The sequence below is a fragment of the Rhododendron vialii genome, chromosome 2a, assembly GCF_030253575.1.
Source record: "Rhododendron vialii isolate Sample 1 chromosome 2a, ASM3025357v1".
Taxonomy (NCBI): domain Eukaryota; kingdom Viridiplantae; phylum Streptophyta; class Magnoliopsida; order Ericales; family Ericaceae; genus Rhododendron; species Rhododendron vialii.
In genome coordinates, this window is record NC_080558.1 from 34,078,230 (window position 1) to 34,100,105 (window position 21,876).

The 21,876-nt window shown below is 38.1% G+C and overlaps 2 protein-coding genes and 1 pseudogene across 3 annotated transcripts; all 3 read right to left on the reverse strand.

Annotated features, from left to right (window-relative positions):
* Positions 1-5,492: 5,492 nt before the first annotated feature.
* LOC131312713 (tetrahydroberberine oxidase-like) lies at positions 5,493-7,387 on the reverse strand. The gene has a single exon (XM_058340655.1). It carries the CDS (start codon positions 7,294-7,296, stop codon positions 5,656-5,658), a length of 1,641 nt encoding a protein of 546 aa, XP_058196638.1. The 5' UTR covers positions 7,297-7,387; the 3' UTR covers positions 5,493-5,655.
* Positions 7,388-9,955: 2,568 nt separating this feature from the next.
* LOC131312721 (protein arginine N-methyltransferase 7) lies at positions 9,956-18,253 on the reverse strand. Of its 2 annotated transcripts, none has more exons than XM_058340666.1 (14): positions 17,878-18,253; positions 16,626-16,860; positions 16,120-16,245; positions 14,934-15,098; positions 14,732-14,850; positions 14,570-14,649; positions 13,577-13,845; positions 13,177-13,413; positions 12,780-12,853; positions 11,205-11,298; positions 10,971-11,120; positions 10,779-10,853; positions 10,586-10,682; positions 9,956-10,298 (listed from the first exon to the last, which is right to left on the reverse strand). In XM_058340666.1, exons 1-14 carry the CDS (start codon positions 18,210-18,212, stop codon positions 10,147-10,149), a joined length of 2,208 nt encoding a protein of 735 aa, XP_058196649.1. In that variant the 5' UTR covers positions 18,213-18,253; the 3' UTR covers positions 9,956-10,146. The 2 variants fall into 2 exon arrangements, with proteins under 2 accessions (XP_058196649.1, XP_058196656.1); XM_058340673.1 differs by lacking the exon at positions 17,878-18,253 and adding an exon at positions 17,442-17,579.
* A 1,817-nt stretch (positions 18,254-20,070) lies between these two features.
* On the reverse strand, positions 20,071-21,449 carry LOC131317466 (berberine bridge enzyme-like 23; annotated as a pseudogene).
* Positions 21,450-21,876: the final 427 nt, after the last annotated feature.

The following is a 21,876-nucleotide window of genomic DNA, read 5'->3' on the forward strand; positions in this document are numbered from 1 at the left end:
GACTTCCCACAAGAAGTAATAATAGAATGTGAACATTGGGTTAGAATTTGTTGCCATGCCTATTAAGGAGACTATTCCAGGCTCTAGAATTATGACTTCCCACAAGAAGTAATTAAGGGCGGAGAAGTTTCTAGCGAACGATGAAGCATCGTATATGCAAGGAAATTGTGACAATTGACATTTGGCCAATTGTCAATATTGAGAATCTCTTAGAGCGTGCACACTACAAGAAAAACGAACCATGGCAGCGACCAAAAATATATGCTGCTAAAGATGGCTAAAAGAGCTGCTAGAGACCTGGCAAATTTATACCATTGCTTGTGCAACGTTGGGAGATACCTGTTGGGAAAGCCCTAAACCAATGCTTTCTTCAAATGACAGTATACGTGAATCTGCCAAAACGGCCTTGAAATTATTTTGCGCATAGGAACGGTTTAAGGCCATGGTGTAATATATTTACATTGATGTTGAGCAACCGCTGCTAACGTCTCATATTTGGTATTTATGACACTGCTGCTATTTCATATTTTTGTCAAAACCAATTCATTCATCAATTACTCTGTGATTCAGAATCCTCTTGTGATAATGATTGACGAAAGAGAAAAATTAGATGGGAAAAACAAAATGGCCTAATCTATACATTTTTTCTTCTATTTTGGTTAGTTTAGAAAACTGAGAAGAAAATTATTAGAAACTTGCAAAACGTCATGTTTGGGTTTGTTGCCTATAAATGGTGAATATGTGCAAGTGGTAATCGTACTTTTATTCCACGTTTAATTGCGGATGCCAAAACCCAACAAAGCATAGGTAATGAGAACTATTGCCTTTCATACTTTTGACAAAGCGCGGGATATTTGAGATGAGGAAGGTACGATTTGAACCATGACATCGGCATATTTTCTGCATACCATTGCAGAATTTTCTACGTTAATCTGTTGTTTCATAAAATTCGTTCATTGTTGAATGTCCTTGGTAAACTACAATTTGGTTTAAAAGTCACAAAATGGCCAATTGCGGATTTTTCATTAGTCAATGAAAATGGCCATTGACATTTATCTCCCATATTCAGAAGTTTCTCAATTTTTGTTAAACGGTAGAGCGTTAATCTATCAATATTCTATAGGAATGTGTTTACACTTACCAATCCTCCCAACCTCCATCCCTAATTTTCTAGAGTTTTGATTTTCTTTTAATTTGTTTAAATTGGCTGGGGGGAGGGCGAGCGAGCAAGAGAGAGAGAGAGAGAGAGAGAGAGAGAGAGAGAGAGAGATATATATATATATATATATATATATTTGAGGAGAATGGAGGAAAAGTAATCCAATGCTCGGTGGCGGCCTAACTTATTTCTTCACTACACGTTTGTTAGGTTCTCACTACAAAGTGTTGAGCCCGCACAAATTGTTTTTTGTCCCGTGCATCGAACAGTCGCAACGCTAGATAATAAAAAAGATAATTTAATATTTTTTCCGTCCCGTGTTCAATGCAAACTTGCAGTAGTCATAATTTATGCACCGAAAGACACGTGTGGTGGAAAATAAATTTGGAGTACCACGTAACGGTGGTCCCGTGCATCGGGCACAAACGCTACTATTTTCTTCTTATGTACGGAGTATTTATTTCTAGCTAAATAATTAATCAAGAAAATCAGGGACGGCAACTTTTCCGGATACCGACGGATAAACCAGTATATGAACTTTTTTTTCTACCTGTGGGTTGGTTTTTAAACTGAAACATCCAATGGATTTTGATTTATTTATTTTCCTAGTTTCTCTATATGCTTCCTCTCAATTCCTCAAGAATTTCAAAAGTTCCGAGAACGAAAAGTTGGAATAATAGATTGATGGGTACATACTAACTCGGCTGTTCAAAACAAACTCTCACACAAGCACTGCCTCCTCTAATCCTAATGTCGTGAGTACGGTATGCTTTCGAGCCTCATAGAGGATCTTGATCCGTGGTTTCGGTAGAAATCGTACATGTGGGCTTTGGTTATGGTACGGACAAATGAAACCTCTCCCCTCCAAAAAAAAAAAAAAAAAAAGAAAAAAGAAAAAAAAGACTTTGGCTATGGTACTAAAAGTCAAATCAATAGGGTTATTGCTTTACATTTTGGCACAAGTACTAAACATTTCGGGTTTGGATATTGTAATTCTGAAGTCTACATAAAACGACCCTTTATCATCCTAGAGTCTCCCTTAGAGCTAAAAGTGAGTATAGCATATAATAACAAATAACTTCTCAGTTTGTAATACCTTATTGCTAATCGAGTTGATGTAATTTTATATATGCGCGTAAACTATTATATCATTCTTTATGGATCGGTGGACAATGCAAAATTTGTATAATCTACTTCTCGTTATCAATGGTGCTTATTCACATTGATAATGAAAAGTAGATTCCGCAAATATATATTGCTACTCGGAAAGGGAGAGGATTAGTGCCAAACGAGTGTAGTAGCAAAGATTGACGACACCAAGAAAAACAAGAGTGTATATGTATACCTAGCCGCCTTTTATCTGACTCCAAATTTAACACAGAATCATAGTTAGGTGTTGTTTGATAACCCAATTCAACACTTAAAACTAATTGTATTGAATGCTAAGCAATTAAAGGTTTGACAATCATAATTCAAATTATTTAGAATTATAAGCGCATCTTAAATTGTAGGCTAAGAAATTTTAAAAAAATAAATAAAAATGAAGTAGTGCACTCGTCTGTTTGATGTTATGAATACATCTTACAATCCCTTTCTTCCACCGCCATCGTCGTCGTCGCTGCCATCCATGATCACCGCCACCATCACAACGACCACCATGACCACCACCGTTTCCCTGCCACCACACCACGCCACTCCACCGTCCTCCACCACTACCACAACCATCCACCGCTATCACCACCAACACCACTCCACCGCCTCAACCACAACCATCGATCACCATTCTACAACCACCTTCGCCAGGGCCACAGGGAGTGTGAGACAAATGGGGTCAGCTCACCCACTTCCTTCCAAATGTCAATAGAGAGAGTTATAATTTTCACCCAAAAATTGCTTATTTGAAACTTAGAGCATCAATATCAGCCTTGTATTTTGCGCTAGAGTAGCGAGTAAAAGGGCAGAAAACCCATGGGAAAAGAGGGACTCAGGCAAGCAATTGAACCAAAGCCAAAAACGAAAAAACTAGCAAACCCCATGATTTGGGTAAAAAGTGGTCTGACTTCTAGAATCTAGAGCAAACTGATTCGTTCTGTTGAACGGAAAAGCAAGCTAACTTTGAGCAAAGCTAAGCAACCCCATGGTTCCTAGTTGTTGACTTTTCATAATTATTTACTTTTTAGATTCCTCTTGTTTATATGAATTAATAATCAAAAAAAAAATTGATGCAAAACTAATCAATGCAAAAAAAAGAAGAAAAAAATGTACAAGAACAAAAAAAAAATCTGACTCAATTATTTAGCCAAAACACCCCTAAGTTAGGGCTTTTGAGTTTTGATTCAATCCAACATAAGCCAGCTTATTTGTGGCCTTCTTTCGAGAGATTTTTCCAAATAGATATACCACTAATTATCAACTTTTACAAGTTACAATGAGGTTTCGAAGCAAAGTGCATTTTTCTAGAGTACTAATTTTTTCATGTTAATCAAGTGGGAATACCAAATTATATATATATAGATACTTGACCCCAGTGCCTATCAGTCCTAGCTCCGCCCTTGACCACCGCTGTACCGCTTTTGCTACTCCACCATCGCTACCACTATCACTCCACCAGTACGCCGCCGCCAGCGCTCTACTACGACAACAACTGCTCCAACAACCACCTTCTACCATTACCATTAACTCGTGTCTTCACCATCATGACTGCAAGCAACTCGCTACCATCACCACTAGCACCACCTCCATCGCCATCTATCTCTCCATGACCACCACCACCAGGTCCACCACAACACTGCAGGGTACTTTTGGCTACTTGGATCCAGTGTACTTCCAGTCGAGCCAATTCACAGAAAAAAACATTGTTTACAATTTTGGGGTGGTACTTGTTGAGCTCCTTACTGGAAGAAGGCCAATTTTGTCAACTAAGTCTGATGAAGGGGGAAGCCTAACAGCATCTCCCCCTTTATCTCTACCAGAGAAGCTACCTCGTTCCAATTAAGACTTTTTTCTATTCTTTTCGGATTGACCCCGTATGGGCGAAAAAAAGGAGAACTGGTTGTTTGACATTCTCGATGCTCGAGTTGTGAAAGAGGGTGGAAAAGAAGAGATTTTGGCAGTTGCTAATTTTGCAAAAAGATGTTTGTCCTTGAATAGAAGCAAATGGCCAACAATAAAACAGATTGTAACAGAGTTACAGATTGTAACGGAGTTAAATTGTGTTATCAGAGACAAGGGAAAGTGTAGAGGGTGTTAATGAACCCTAACAGGCTAACACACATGATTCCTATTAATATAATGTGATACCTCATTACAATATTATACTAAACATCCTGGGACTAAGATAATGACACTCTATAATCTAACACTCCCTCTCAAGCTGGAAAATAGATATTACATAGTCCCAACTTGTTACATAATTACTCTAATCGTGGCTTGAACGACGACTTAGTAAACATATCAGCCAGTTGAGCGTCTATGGACACAAACAGAGTAGTTATTACACCACTAGCTAACTTCTCACGCATCAGATGATAATCAACTTCAATATGCTTAGTTCTTTCATGAAATAAAGGATTGGATTGGATAGCTCCTGCGACTGAGAGAGTACAAACACAAATTCGTTTGACGGACAGTCAAAGGCGATACTCGTGCGACTGAGTGAGACCGAGTCAATCCTGGGAGTCGAACATCGACATAACCTCCAGCACCGGTGAGACGGCGAATTCATCTTAAAGGCACCATGTGAAACACGGGCCTTGGTCATTCTTATTCCTTTACAGTTTCTGTCTTGTTATTTCGGTCACTGTAATTTTTGTTCAAGTTGTTAATTCCATAAATTGGTAAATTTGTTTATCGTTTTTCTGCACTGTTTTTCGTACAGATTAATTTAAGTCTTTTCATGATACTCCATAGACTCAAAATCTATGACTTAGAAATTCTGACATTTCTATCGAAATTCTCTATGGAGAATTCAGAAGCTTATTGCATCCTAGTTATTATTGCAAGAAAGGTAAATGTGTTTGAAAAGCAATTTTTTTTTTTTGGTATATTGTTCTGAATGGTGATACCTTCCTTTCATATTCCTTGTTTTCGATTGTGCTATAATTTTGGTCTTGCATTAGATTTTTTTTTTTTTGTGGTCGCTTCATTAGGGGCGTCAACTTCCACCCAACCCAACTAGTGATTGTATTTATATCTGTGCATGAGAAAGATGAGCAAACATAGACGACCCCATGAAGTTCCATCATCGCACAGTCGCACTAGCCAGAAACATTTCAAACTAATGTTCTACAGAGCAAAAGAAGACAGAATACAAATGCAAATCAAGCAACTAAACTTTACTCGGAATGAAAATGGCATACACGTTAATAAAAAGACTGTGGTACACATAAATCAGCATTAAATTCCTAATTTACAAAAAAAAAAAACTCATAAAATTCATAACATCCATTTAAGATTAGAAGATGAACCACATACTAATTTCCTCGCCCCATAACTCTCTAGTCACCCTTTTTCCACCAAGCTGAAAAAGGAGGAATGCTTTGTTCATTCCTAAAGAAATTTCCAGGATCAACTTTGGTCTTGACTTGCACCAATCTGTTGAAGTTGTTCTTGAAATACTTGATGCCCCAAATGCTTGCTTGTGCATAGCTTATGTTCCCTTTGTTATTATTAACTCCAACATCAAGATCTCTATAATTGATATATGCAGCCCTTGGAAATCTAGAAACATAGCGCGCCATATAACTGTAAAGCCTTCTAATCCAACTTATATGCCTTTGTGATACCTCTTCCCCTTCTTCATTCCAGTTAACCAAATGCTGGATTTTGTAGAGATTTCCCTTTCTGTGTGGGAAAGGGATTGAAGACTCAGCAATCTCCTCCATCTTTCCACCATACGGACTCAAGATCATAACCGCTTGTTCCCCCTCATCTTCATAAAACATTCTCCAAATCCCTTCCAATCCAAATATCGGAATTGGCTCCTTCACATAGTCTGATTTTGCCTTGAAGAATACCCTTGTTAGAGGTGTCCTATCTAAAAGGACATTGAGGGACTCACTGACAGGAATACCAGCAAAATAGAGGATGGAGTCAATCCAACTCATCTCGGTGCAGTCTTTTTCAGTCAAACCCAACTCCGGGAAGCATTCTTGCATCAATGGAATCAAGTTATTGATGCCTCCAAGGTACAAGGAGTTGAAAGAGACTTGGATTGTCCACTTTCCATTTTCACTAGAATTCACCCTGTTAATAATGATTCTAATGAATAGATCTTTGGGGAATTTGGGAGCAATGTGCTGCCACTTATGGATAAGATTGGTAGCATTTTGGTCTAACGTCTTGGCAACAGTAAAAACAGTCACAGTTGAAGGAACAGTGACTAAATTTACTTTCCATGCTAGAATGACTCCAAAACTAGCACCCCCACCACCTCTAATAGCCCAAAATAGGTCTTCCCCCATGGATTTCCTATCAAGAACTTGTCCATTGACATCAATGATTCGAGCATCAATGACATTATCAGCCGCAAGACCATATTTTCGCAACATAACGCCATACCCTCCCCCACTAAAGTGTCCACCGACACCCATCGTAGGGCAAACACCGGCAGGAAACCCTAAGGTTTTACTTTTCTCAGCAATTCTATAGTAAAGTTGCCCAACAGTTGCCCCAGATTCAACCCAAGCAGTTTTACTCTCAGCATCAACAGTAATGGAACTTAGGTTTATCATATCTAGAATGACAAAAGGGACATCGGACACATAGGAAAGGCCCTCATAGTCATGTCCACCACTTCGAACCCTAATTTGCATTCCATGGTATTTGGAGCAATAGACAGTTGCCTGAATTTGGGATTCGTCGAATGGTGTGACAATGACTAGTGGTTTTGGGGTTGACGGTGATGTGAACCGGAGGTTTTGTATGGAGAAGTTTAACACGGATAAATATGAAGAGTTGTTTGGGGTGTAAATTAGTTTTGAGATCGAGGTTGAGTTTGGGGAATGAAGGGAAAGGCATTGAAGAAACTCCTCATGAGTATCACCTGAAGCTGCCAAAGAAAAAGAAATCACGAGGAGAAAAACAAATGAAAGCATTGAGGTGGTGGGAGTCTTCCTATTGTTTGTAGTTTTTTGCATGATAAAAAGGATAGAAGTGCAGCTATTTATATATAGTGCTTCATGGATAGGTGGCTAGAAAGAATAAGAGAATCTCAAAACGTTGGGTTAGAAATAATCACCATGTATAGTATAGTAGCATAACTAAGAAGACTATTCTGCTGATCAAAAAAAAAAAACTAAGAAGACTATTCTAGCCTCTAGAATTTTGAATTGTCAGAAGAAGTAAGGATAGAGATGTTCCTAGCAAAAGATGAAATAACCTGATTGTACCAAAATTTGACGGTTGACATTTGACCAATTGTCATTATTGAGAATCTCTTACAGCACGCACACTACAGGAAAATCGATGCATAGCGGTGACCAAAATGCTGCTAAAGATGGCTAAAGAAGCTGCTAGAGACCTCACGAGTTATACCAGCACATTTGGAATCCGTTGGAGATCCCCGTCAGGAAAGCCTTATACAAATGCTTTCTTCAGACGCCACTATGCGTGAATCTTTCACGGCGAAAATATTTTGCATGTAGTGGGTGACTGGTTTATGGTCTTTGGCATTGTAAATTTACAGTGATGTTAGGCAACTGCTGCTAAAGTCTCATACATGGTACTTATGACGGCTGCTACTTCATTTGCTCATGTCCACTGGTTGGAGCCGTTAATAATTTTGCCTAATTTGGCCTTAAGGTTGGTAAAGCTATACTTTGGCTTGAGGTTTGCTTCACCAATGCAGAGGGAGTTTTTGGGTAGCAATGCGGATGATTAACTTTTGCAAGTGTTTTGATCTTGGCGTAGATTTGCTCTTACCTAACAAGACAAACGTTTCTGATCAAAAATACCCAACTGCACTGTGCAGTTGATTCCCAAACTGCTGAGATTTCTTCTAAGTATTTGGTTAGGTAACGAAACTGAGAAGAAAAGGATTAGATTTAACATGCGTCATGTTTGTGTTGTTACCTATAAATAGTGAATACGTACAAGTCGTAATTAGAGTATACTTTTTTGTTAACTCAGGTGTCCGGGTTAGCTTGCGTGCTCATCGACTATTTTTATTCCACTTTTATATATCAATTGACATGAAATCCAAAACCCATAAACATCATAGGTGAGTCATTGCCTTTCTGCATAGCGCTGCAGAATTGTCTACGTTAATCTAACGTTTCATTAGTTTTGGTTCATTGTTGACTGTTCTTGGTAAACTAGGATTTTGTGTAGAAGTCACAAAATGACCAATTGAAGACTTTTCATTAGTCAATGAAAATGGCCATTGACATTTAAGTTTCTCAAGTTTCAGTAAATGGTAGCTAAAATATCCGGTGGATTTTGATTTATTTGTTTCCCTAGTTTCTATAGATGCTCCCTCTCATCGTTCCTCTCAATTTCGCAAGAATTTCAGAAGTTCTCAGTACGAAAAGTTGGAATAATATAATAATAGATTGAGTGGTACTCCCTCCGTCCCAGTTTGTTTGTCCCATTTCGACATACGTGCCTTTTAAAAAATTGTCTATATCTCACAATCTATAATGTTTTACATAATTTCGAAAACATCATATTTTAGATCTAATTGAGATCTATCAAACAAGATCCAAATTGCATATAAAAAACATTATAAATTGAAATATATAGACAATTTTGTAAGAGGTCCCAAATAGTGAAAAGAGACAAACAAATCGAGACGAAGGAAATAAATAACTATATACACACACGCACGGCCTCCGCTAACCTTAATGTAGCGGGTATGGTGTGGCTTTGCTAAAAGTTATACCCACAGACTTCGGTTACGGTACTAAAAAATTGAATAACAAAACAAAAAATCTGCGGTTTACAACTTGTAAGTTAGTGTAAACACTCTCAGGGCTCGGAAGATGAGAATATTTTCCGAATAGGGTAAACATATTATGTGCATGTGAAAGAAAATTGGGGCTAAAGAGACTTTCTCCGGGTTAAGATAGAATCACTCATTAAATAAATTCTCCGTAGCAGTATTCCTTTCCTTTCATCCCGAAAAGATTGTTAGTTTCTCAAAACGAGAACTTAAAAAATAAATTTCTGTCTAGAAAAATTTAAACTTATTTTAAATAAACTAAAAGGATTCATTGATATTTGCGTAACTAGCGGCAAAAATTCAAAACATTTTTCTATAATTTATTGCTCTTAAATTCTTTGTTTCCGGATTGAACAATTTTTTTGAAACCGAGGTAATAGTTTATTGCTAATCCATAAATGGTTCAATAGTATACGTATTATCATTGATAACCGAAAGTAGATCCTACAAATTAAGAGAGAACAACAGTTAGGTGGTGTTTGATAACTCAATTCAACACTTAAAACTTAATGTTACTATTAAGTGCTAAGCAATTAAGTAGGTTTGATGACCATAATCCACATTATATAAAATTCAAGTGCCTCTTAAAATGCAGGCTAAAAAATTCATAAAAAGTACCTAGTAAGTTAATTCTGCTTGAATATATGAATAGATGTTACCATCCCCTTTACCCGCTACCACCGTAACAACCCGAATATTTCAATAGCATTTCTATTTCAAAATATTCATTTTTGTGTAACTACACATTATGTTTGCAATTCAAGTTTGGATTTTCATGGGTGTTTTCTCCCTGATCAGGATTTGTCCTAAGACATATCTATAAAACAAGATCCCACCCTAAGTAAACCTTAAAAAAATTACTAAACTCCTGATCTCCATTAAAAATGTAAGTTAGATAGTTACCCTGCCATACACACAACAAACGAAATTCACAACAGATACCTAAAGAGAAAGCTGGGGTAAATGATCTTGAGCACCAGTTGTTAAACCAATACTATTAAATACCCAACGAGGTTTGAGAACCAAAAATGGGCATGCAACTGTAGAACTAGGTGAACACATACTCGAAATCTAGTTCACCGCTTGACGGGTTGAAGGATGCCTCAATTTCGGCTGAAATGCTACCTGTGCTAGATCCATGGATTCCAACTGTGACAGGCTCGGCCAACAACTTAACTCCTTGCTTCCAGTATCTTTGATCTGAAAACAAACGCAAGAGATGTAAATACCGGAACTCGATATCCACAGCTCAACTGCATCATTCTGCATAAATTTTTACGAAACCCATTCATCTTCATTTAATGCAACCCGGAGAGTCCTGAGAAAGCTTGGTTGCATAATTTAGAAAGTTTGTTTTAAAGGTGGATATGTCCCCCACTTTTGAGAAGTAGTGTGAGCTTGATACAAGTAATTTTTAAAGTAACTAAGAAAGCATAATTACGTGTGAAATTTCAGCAGTTCACTCTAAGCACAAAACTCAAGCATACCTGGTCCTGCTGAAATTAAAATGGAGTTATTAGTGTCCATCACCCAATCTATCCAGAGAGCAAAACCATGGCATATCCCAGTCTCCGTAAATTCAACCTGGTAAAGTTACTCTTTATACATACAATTTTGATACCTCAAGGGACAGTGTCAAAACAAAAGAGAAAAGATGCTTACAACAGAGGATTGGAATACCTGGGTTTCGCCAAAACACGGACTAATTGGTTTTGAGAAATCAAACTCCATGACTTCAAATATCTTGCTCAGTCGCTGAAATGACGCATATAATAATTGCAATTGAAAGAGGTAATAAAGCAGCCACTTCCCTAGTAATTTTATCCCCAACGAAAGTACTTGAAATTTTAATATATGTGATGTATCGATTACCTTGTTCTCCCCACACTGCCAGATAAAAAAGGGCAACCAAGGGCTCTCTTGGGGTGGAGGTAAATCCCCACATCCCCCCAAGGTGGCATTCACTACAGAGTGATCAAAACCTTCAATTAGTTGTAAGCAACGGCGACTTCTCCAAAGATCCTACACGAAAAGTTTTTAGTAAAACTCTGCAACATCACCACAGGCTTGGCTCAAGACAAAATTATGCATGCAAGAGCAACTTACAGGAAGAGACATTGCACAAGCCTTCAGTATTCCTTTACAAGGCATTATCAGTGCATCTTTTGACAGGACTGGGTCAAGCATAGTCCGTTCCTTCCTTCACGTCCATTTCAAAGTGCAAAAGAAGAATTCAAGTAAATTGCACCAAAAGGATTGCATGAAAAAAGAGCAATAAATATACTTCTTTCCTTACACCACTAAAACAGAATATAGTTTACGTGAGTATATTCAGGGGCCTCTACACCTCCATCAGATGAACCCCACTTAAAACATCCAGCCAGTATGTAAATAGTAAATACAAGTCCACATAATTTAAATTATCTGGTAAAAGAACCAGGTATTAAACATCTCTGAAGATGAAATTATCAGGGTTAAAGATCAGTAAGTTAACCAATCAAATGCTTGAATTAAGAATAGAGCTGTGTAAACTGTCAAAATCTCATTACCCATTCGAAGGTACCTTACATCCAGAATGAACATTGCAAGTGCCATTCTTATAAAATTCAGCACTACAATCTTCAGACCAGACTGATGCAATATGCCCACTTCAGACGGATCTGGATCCTCTCTCAACATTTTCCCTCTCAACATCTTCTCAACCTTCAATTCCTGACACACCGCCTCATGAATTTTGGAATCCAATGACTGAGAGGTGCTCCTCCCATTCACTTAAGTGAAACAATGCCACTTCGTAATTCACAATAACAGGCCAACCAACAACAACCTAACGGCTGCTTCTTTTTTGGTATTTGTTTCCCCTCCCAATAATACACATGCGGAGAACAGAGGGGTTTCCCTTCGCTCACAATCATCTAACGAAGCTGTAATTACCAAAACCCTTCCTTACAATCATGAATCATCTAATCAAAGTTGTAATTTCAGTTCAAAACAAAAAATTTCATATGTTGTAATTACGAAAATGATGAACTCCCATTCCAGACTGAAATATATCCTCTTGGTGCTCAATCCCTTCTGAAATCAAGCCCAAATTGATCATCTTAATCCACCACTTTGATTTCGACCTCTCCTCTCTCGGAATAAGATTGTGTATTTTTTTTCTGATTTCCTCTGCAATTGTAGAGAATATCAATTGCAGGCATGGGCCCAAAGGATAGGAGGTAAAAAAAAAAAAAGGAGATGAACCCCCCCAAATCTAATTGTTATCTGGCGCTTTTAACCAAGGCTTCTTCAACATAGTTTTAAGATTCACAATTAATCTTACAAAGTCATTATAAATTAAGTGAAATCAACCATATTGGGAGGTGAGGATAGAGAGAGGAGAAACAACAAAAATTAAACACAGAGAAATAGAGATGGAAGAGAGAGAGAGAGAGAGAGAGAGAGAGAGAGAGAGAGAGCGCTTGGGAACGGATATGAAGAATGCATTAAGCTGGCATTTGGGTGTTGGGGTCAAAACAGCGCAAATAAAACTAATGACATGGGGCGCTGAGAATAGAAGGTTGAGAAGATGCTGAGAGGGAAAATGTTGAAAGAGGATCTGAATCCCACTTCGGACACACTATTTGATGCTCAAATCAAGAAACACTGAAAAAATTAAATGGAAGTCATATTATTTACCAAAACCGCAGGTTTTGCCATGGAAGCATGCCATCATTCCCATAATAATAAGGTTCTCCAACAAGAAGCTCAACCTGCAGATAAAACATGATATTTCCCAAGTGTTAGACATGCAATTAAACAATTGATTCGAGCATCTTATAAAACTACTAAGCGCATTAGAAGTAACAAAAGAGAGAGGAAATAAAAAATTGTTTTTGAACTTGGTAAATGGAAAAACCATAGCAACATAAAACTGCACCCTTCAATAAGAATAAGCTAACTGAAAATTTGGCTATTCCTGTCTTGTTTCACAAGAAAATGAACAGTTTCACAACATTTTGTAGAATAACTTTGCAAAACTAGAAGCACATCAAGGTTGGCAAAACATCAGAGATCGGAACTGCAAGGAACTAACCTTTTTCTGATGAGTATCCCCCATAGTCAAGTTATCTTTTGCCTTATCAAGAACTTCAATTCGATCCATTGAGTAACCATTTTCGCTAGCAATGGCTCGTAAATATTTGGCTCCCTTTTCTCTTAGCCCCGGAAACAATGAGATTACTTGTGATGTTTCGCACAGATTAGCGATGGCAATTGTTAAAAAAACACTATCATCTGGAACAAGGCATAGTGGGGAAACTCGACCCTTCAACTGCAAGAAAAAGAACTGATGTAAAAGAACGATTGGGTGACATGAAAATGAAAAGGCAAAGCACATCACAATGCAGAACTTTTTCAGATAGTAATCAGAGATTCAGAAATGAAATCTGATGGTGTTGATACATATCAAGCAAGAGAGAGGAGAGAAATTTTACAGCCTTTTTAACAGCTTCTAACATAGAGCATCTCCAATTGCTGTCTCCATAAACTGCAACTCTTTCTGGCGGCAGAATGAGTTGATCTTCTTGAGCAAAGTCATACAGTTCAACTTCTCTTCTGAATGCTTGAATCTCAAATTCATATGAGATGCTGATATCAGTATGAATGGCATGCAGGGGAAGCTCTTCATCCTTGGATACCGACAGACCTTTTCCTGGGACAAAGTAGACACACTGTTTCCAGTGGTCACACCAATCCCCAGAACCTAGAAACCAAACATATATTGAATTCTAAAAAAAAACAAAAGCAAATTTAATAACGAAAAGGCCCTTTATTAAAAGAGCGTCAAATTACAGATATCAATGCAAAGAATCTAACTACATAATGTTTATTTAGTTAGACATCTACCAATAACGGCTGAAGAAATGAACCTGTTGCTGAAAGTAGACGTGTATAAAATTACCTAGGCTGCATTTGAACGCAGTCATAAATAGATTAGTTCCACTTACCTCGTACGATGCAAAAATGTGTTAATAATATGGATCTACATCCTACTTACTCCCTCCATCCCATTTTGTTTGTCCATTATTCCTTTTGTCTCTTTTGTGTTTATTGTGTATATCTTTCAATCTATAATGTTTTTCACGATTTCGACAATTTTGTATTATAGAACAAATTAAAATCTATCAAACAAGATCCATATTGCATATTTTTTGAGGTTCATATTGGAAAATATAAGCGATTGAAAACTGACAAGAACATCAAAAAGGGACAAACAAAATCGGACGGAGGGAGTATATTAATTTCAACCAACTTCACCAGTTAAGTGGATTCTACAAGTACCACCTAACATATCATAATGTCAACTAAGAGTAAAAAGAAAGTGTTTCATTAAGTACCATGTTTCAAAACACTATCTATAGCTGTTGCTATTTTCCAAAATACTAAGGGACATCAGCAAAATCAAAATGTACCCTTGCGATGCTTACCCATTCCTTCTTCTAATCTTATCCATTTTGGGCCAGTGGAATAATAAAGTGTTCCTTCGCGATCAAGTTGAAGTATCCACCTGAAAAAGAAACAAATATATAGGAATAACCACTCCACAGAAAAACTATGACAGATTTCACATATTGCAGTACAAAATATACCATGAGACAACAGCATGAACTGTACCATCATTAATTGCCTTAATGAGTAGTTTACTTTCTCCTCGACTTTCTGGCCTTCTCCAAAAGTCAAATTCAAAAATTTTGAAGGGTTCTGACAGCTGGGTGAGTGTTAAACTGAGTAGGAATAGGAGATAAGCCTATATCTTCATACTAAAGTTTTTTAGAGGAAATAATGTCTTACAAGTTTTATTTCATCTTGTAGTGCATCGCAATGCATGGCTAACTGTTGCGACTTCACACATAAAATTGTCTCCTTTGTTGTTGGAACAAGTTGAATGTCATCCAACGCTTGTACTTCGTTATTATGTAGGTCATGCAGCTTCCACAGATACTTGCTCTCAACTAACTGGGATGAAAAATGAGAAAGAAATCATGAAATGTCTGCACTAAAGTGATTGCGGAAGTTAAACAAAGAATAAAAAGATGTCATCAGATGGAAAGATAACAAGAAACCCAACCAATTAAGGAAAACAGCAAACAAAAAAAAATATGTAAGGCTGCTCGGTGAGATTCCAACTTTCCAGTGTAAAGCTGATATTTGGTTGGGCCATTCATGATACGTCACATCATAAAAATGTAAACATGTAAATACTGCATGTGCATATTAATTTAACCTGTTAATACTGCATGTGCGTAGGCAGGAATGAAGACAAGGAAGTAGGTGCATGTATTACCTAAGGAATCCCTCTCGGGGATTTTTGTCTTTTCACATTTTTCTAACTTTTTAGAGTGGGTGGCAGGTGTGATTATTCTAACCTATGAGTATATAAAAGTCCCTATAACCTTTTTGTAATCAAGGAGTCCATACTATAATTTGCCATATATAAGTAACGAAAAACAGGACTTAAGTCTGATCAATTGAATCTTTCCCATTTTTGTAAATCAGATAAAACAGTGGAATAGATCATAGATGGTGTGTAGGCTGTTCTGAACACACAGAAAAGCCTATACAGCACCTTGGCGGACTCAAAAACTTACAAGTCAGAAGCTCATGAGTCTACCGAACACCTCTTTTGCTTGGAACTCCATGAGGAAAATCCCATACACTTTGACCTTTTTAACTTTTTTAAAAACCTGATCAGTTTGGATTCGGTGGTAAGTATGATGCCATCACACTGAAGAAACTACCATTACGAACTAAATAGAAGCTCGGGGACTTCAGCGAGCCTGAGGAGTTTTCTACACTGATTTAATTGAACTCTTACTGTTTCAACAACAGAATGAAATGCCTATTACGTTGTAAAGGGAGAGGGATAGTTGATGTTAGCTAGTAACTGAACAAAGATAGAGAAAATGCAAATAGAACATATAATATTACCACTACATAATAGGAGAATAGAAATAAGTGGATATCCTGAGTCGAACACCTGGCCATAAGTAGTTGCTCGGTAAGGTACCGTCTGTGGGTTTTCCACCAATAACTTGTCATGTGCGTGCTGTAAAGTAGGGATTAGTCCTTCACCCAACAACTCTGAGTCAAGTATCTCACTGACCTGCATTTAGAATTTATTACTCATCATAAGTTACAAGTACAAAAACAGGGAATTATATAGAATGGAATACACCAAAGAATCTGTGCCAATTTTAAACCAAGGAATTTTACGTGAGATTTTTTCGTCAAGTGGAAGAGGAAGAGGAATAAGCAGTCACGGTGATAGCCCGATTGTGTCACACATGGTGCTTGTGAAAGAGAAAGGAATATTTTCTTTAGTTGATTTCATTGGTGAGCTCAATCTCAGAGATGAACTCTTTCTATAGGTGCTGTTTTCCTAAAGGTTTCACTACATGCTTATTTACTTGTGAGAAAAAAAGGTGGGCAAGTTTGATTAAGTGTTTAAGAAGAACAGAAACAAGAAAGAAGAGTGATACTCACAAGAATGTCCGCACGTTTAGAGATATCAACGCCGATTTCTAGTTCATCAGATCTCTTGTTGATAACACGTACTCTTCTTTCCATACCATTAAGTCGCAAAACTTTCCGCATCAGCTTCACCATAGGAAGATACGATTCACATGCCGTCACTGCACCTTCGGAAGTAGAATATATTGTTGACTTACTAGGATCTATTGCTCGTGCCGCCATCATTGAGAGCAAACCAGTTCCAGCACTGCAAAGTACTTAACCAATAACGCTATAGGAAAAAGAAATCGGTCTGAATACTCTCAAAAACAAAGACAGACATTGCGCGGGTCAACAATCCTCAAATGCAACCACCACCCATAAAATCTAAAGTACTGATAATAGTGAATTAGTGATAACTGATAACCAAAAATTTTGCACAATTTAACTCAATCTTAGGCCATCTCAGTGTACTTACGCAAATCTTGACCAAAACTCAAATTTGGGCTAAAAAACAACCTCAAACCCTCTCCAATCCTTTACACAAAATCATATCGAAATGAGTTTTACTACTCAAAAGTCAAATCAAGTGAGACGCTTTATCTTCTCAAATATTCCAAGGCACTTTGTGGCTTTGAAATTTAACACTCTACCAGAGTCCCAGCTTCCCCTTTTTGGCCCTTGGTAATTCCGCATCTGAGATGAGTTAGGCCAGGAAAGGTGGCAAGAGCCTTATGAAGCTTTTACTCAATCCTACGAATCAGCGTTGACCAACTGATTTTGTCTACTAGAGTGCATCACTGAACTTGAGTAAAAGGTTTTAAGTAAAAGGTTGAGAGATGGTCTTACACACTTGATTTGATTCTCTCTTCTCTCTCCTTCCAACTATAGGGTACAACATGGTGAAGCTGCAACCTTTATTGCATTTACTCTCAATTCTTTCATCGTTGATGTTCATTATAAGTAAGGGTGCCAACGAGCCAAGCCAAGCTTTGGAGCGTTCAAGCTCGGCTCCTTAACTAAACGAGCCAAAAACTCGAGCTCGAGCTCAACTCGTTTAACGAGCCTCTTTAAATGAGCCAAGCCTATACAAACAAGCCTCGCTTTTGAGTGTTGAGCTTCGATTGTTTAGTAAACGAGCCTAAAACTCGAGCTTGAGCCGATCCATGGTTCATTTGCAGCCTTAATTATAAGTCAAGTAAAAAATGTACTATCTAAAATTCAAAAATCCAAGAAGTAATGAGACAACTTACGACGAAGTAGTAAATTAGTAGTAAGTAAGTACCCAATGTCAAGAACATGGCCAGGTTTCGTGATGGACTTGTCGATGGCTTGGCGAAAAGCTCTGTTGCGTCGGGAGTCGTTAAGCATGTCGAGGTACGACGTGGTGGCCAACATGGGTTGTTGCTGCGGAGATGATCCTTGGTCTTCTTCATCGATAACGATCCACTCTGAGTTACCGGTAAGTGGGTCAAGTTTAAGCTGGAAAATGCGCCCCCCTCCTGAGTTCATGCTTCGAACGGGAGGATTTGGGTTGGAAAGAGAGAGTGAGAGGGGTGTGGTGATGGTGGAGAGGCGGAAGGTGGAAGTTTTTAGGGTTCTGTGGATTAAAGAGCGCATCAAACAACGGAGGTGTAACCTAGTTCTAACTTCTAGGGATGATGTAACCTAGCCCCGATTCGATCTGAAGGGTCTCGGGTGACTCCGAACAGGTGCTTCGGTCGGGTACGAGTTGGGTTCTGTTAAAAAAATGAGTTTCAGTTCAGACTTCGGGTCTGTGCGTTTCTTACCCGCGGGGGTCGGACCCGACCAACTTAAAGGCTAAATCGACCAACCCGACCTGAAGTAAAAAAAATTGGGCTCGCGGACGGATCTATACCATCCATCGGTTCAGTTGCGGGCCTGAATTTTCCTTACCCGACATGGTTGGATCGGGTTCGGGTTGCGGGCCATACCCGCCCCGTGCACACTCCTAGTTTTCACTCTGAATCGAGGATCCTATTTAATGATCTGTTTGGAACTCGTGGAAGAGAAAAAAAGGAAGGGAAATTAAAGAAAAAGAGTGGAGGAAAAGTTGGAGAGAAAATTGGAGGAAAGTCGGTATTCATTTTCACTATCGTTGGTTACCATTTTAGTTTAGTTTTTCAATATTATCCTATTTTTTTCTCCAATCATTATCATATTTCTTCAATTATTATTTTCTCATCTCTCTTTATCTCTCTCCAATCATTACTCATCTCTTCAATAATTACTCTATTTCTCTCTCCACCTACTACCAAAACTAAACTAAACTAAAATGCCAACCAAACAAAGCATTTGTTGTTTTCTCTCCTCCCCCTAGGAAAATTTTTAATTTGAAAAGTTGAAAGATTGAATCAACATATATTCATCATCAATTGAGCTGATTTTTCTAAGAATTATTCGAAAAATTATTTTAAAATTAGGAAAAATGACTGCCAATAACGTGTTTTGATAATTAATATCCGCTAAAGACATGCTGAAAATGTCCTTGGGAGATATTAATTATCAAAACAAGTCTTTGGCCGTCATTTTCCCTTAAAATTAATGAATGACGCGGATTATCCATATGTGACCCAAAAATGGGCCCTACACGCTTGGATGATCCATATGTGACCCAAAAGTGGGCCCGTTGTAGATGTGTGAAAATAGGATTTCACTGACTACAAGATGACAATTTGATAATTCGAATTTGATAATATCAAACAAATTCCGTCGATTTTTCTAGCGTAACCATCATGACAAGCGTAATCTGTAATTTTTAAAAACTTCGGGGGTAATTTTAGTATCAATCTGCATTTGCAGATTACATTTTCTTTTTGTTCAAACAAAATTAAAATATCACATTTTGTCTTGAGGGAAAAAATGCATCTTCAAATTATCTTTAAACTAAATGCGCTCCAAGGAATATGATACAATCAAATCAACATTAAATTCCTAATTTACCAAAGAAACATAAAATCCCTAACACCTAATTTAACATTATATGATGAACCGGATACTAATTTCCTTCGAGTACTGCTATGGGTACCGACGGTACTCATAGGGAAAATGCACCGACGGCCATCGGACGGCCGTCTCCGGTCACCGGACGGCCGATCCGAGCCGTCCAAAAATTTTAAAAAATAAAACGGAGGGGCCTACACGAGAATCAATGGCATCCGAGGTGTGTAGGGTACTTGATCCGAGCACCCATTTTTCGTGTATATTTGTATATACGTGTATATACACGAAAAATGGGTACTCGGATCAAGTACCCTACATACCTCGGATGCCATTGATTCTCGCGTAGGGCCCCTCCGTTTTATTTTTTAAAATTTTTGGACGGCTCGGATCGGCCGTCCGGTGGCCGTCGGTGCATTTTCCCTATGGGTACCGTCGGTACCAATAGGATTTCTGATTTCCTTTGCCCATAACTCTCTAGTCACAATTCTTCCACAAAGCCGAGAAAGGAGGAATGCTATGTTTTTTTTTGGGTAAGTGGAGGAATGCTATGTTCATTCCTAAAGAATTTTCAAGGATCAACTTTGGTCTTGACTTGCATCAATCTACAGAAGTTGTTCTTGAAATACTTGATGCCCCAAATGCTTGCTTGTGCACAGCTTGTGTTCCCTATATTATTGTTAACCCGACATCCAAATCTCTATTTTTATATGCAGCTCTTGGAAATTTAGAAACATAAGGGGCCACATAACTATAAAGCCTTCTAATCCAAGTTATATGCCTTTGTGATACCTCTTCCCCTTCTTTATTGCAGCTAACCAAAATACTGTAGAGATTTCCCTTTCTAGGTGGGAAAGGGATTGCAAACTCGGCAATCTCATCCATTTTTTCACCATACGGACTCAAGATCATAATTGTTTGTCCCCCTTCATCTTCGTAAAACATTCTCCAAATCCCTTCCAATCCAAATACCGGAATTGGCTCCATAGTTTGATTTTGCCTTGAAGTATACCCTTGTTAGAGGTGTCTTATCTAAAAGGACATCGAAGGACTCACCAACAGGATTACCAGTGAAATAGAGGATGGAGTCGATCCAACACATATCGGTGCAGTCTTTTTCAGTCAAACCCAACTCCGGAAAGCTGTTCTTGCATCAATGGAATCAAGTTATTGATGCTCGAATCGTAGAAGTTGCCCTAGCTAGAGGTGTCCTATCTAAAAGGACATCGAGGGACTCATCGACAAGACTACCAGCGAAATAGAGGATGGAGTCGACCTAGCTCATCTCGGTGCAATGTGTTTCAATCAAACTCAACTCCGGGAAGCATTCTTGCATCAATGGAATCAAGTTATTGATGCCTCCAAGGTACAAGTAGTTGAAAGAGGCTTGGATTGTCCACTTTCCATTCTATCTAGAATTCACTGATTCTATTTAATAGATCTTCAGGGAATTTGGGAGCAATGTGCTGCCACTTATGGATAAGATTGGTAGCATTTTTGGTCTAATGTCTTGGCAATAGCAAAAGCAATCATAGTTGATGGAACAGTGACTAAATTTACTTTCCATGCTAGAATGACTCCAAAACTAGCACCCCCACCACCTCTAATGGCCCAAAACAGGTCTTCCCCCATGGATTTCCTATCTAGAACTTGTCTATTGACATCTATGATTCGAGCATCACTGACATTATCAGTTGCAAGATCGTATTTTCGCAACATAAGGCCATACCCTCCCCCACTAAAGTGTCCACTGACTCCCACCATAGGGCAAACACCAACGGGAAACCCTAGCGCTTTACTTTTCTTTGTAATTCTATTATAGATTTGCCCAATTGTAATTGATTCATATTCAAGCCAAGCAGTTTTACTCTTGACGGAAATTCTCATTCCTACCATGACATCAAGAGTTTCCTGTAAAAAAATTTAGTCTTGACATAAATGGTATAATTTTTACTGGGCTGAAAAGGAAATTAATCAAGATGTAAAGGAGAAAAATAGGGATTGATTTTTACTCTCCCTTTGACCATATGAACTATTTTTTTTACTCTGCGCACTCTGTTTTTTTTTTTTTACAACATTAGAGAATTCTACCAAAAAGTCCATCATTTCTATCATCTGACCTCTTTTTTTTTTTTTTTGCCTTTATTTGTCAAACAACCGAATGTTAGTACGTTAATGAGTTAGATTACTAAAAAGGACCAAACGCCGATCCTGATGCTCTAGCAGCTCGAACAAATAACCTCATTCTCAGGATCAAACCCAAGAGAAAAAGACCACTGAGCCAAAACTCAAGGTCTTTATTATTAGTTTTTTCTTTGCCATT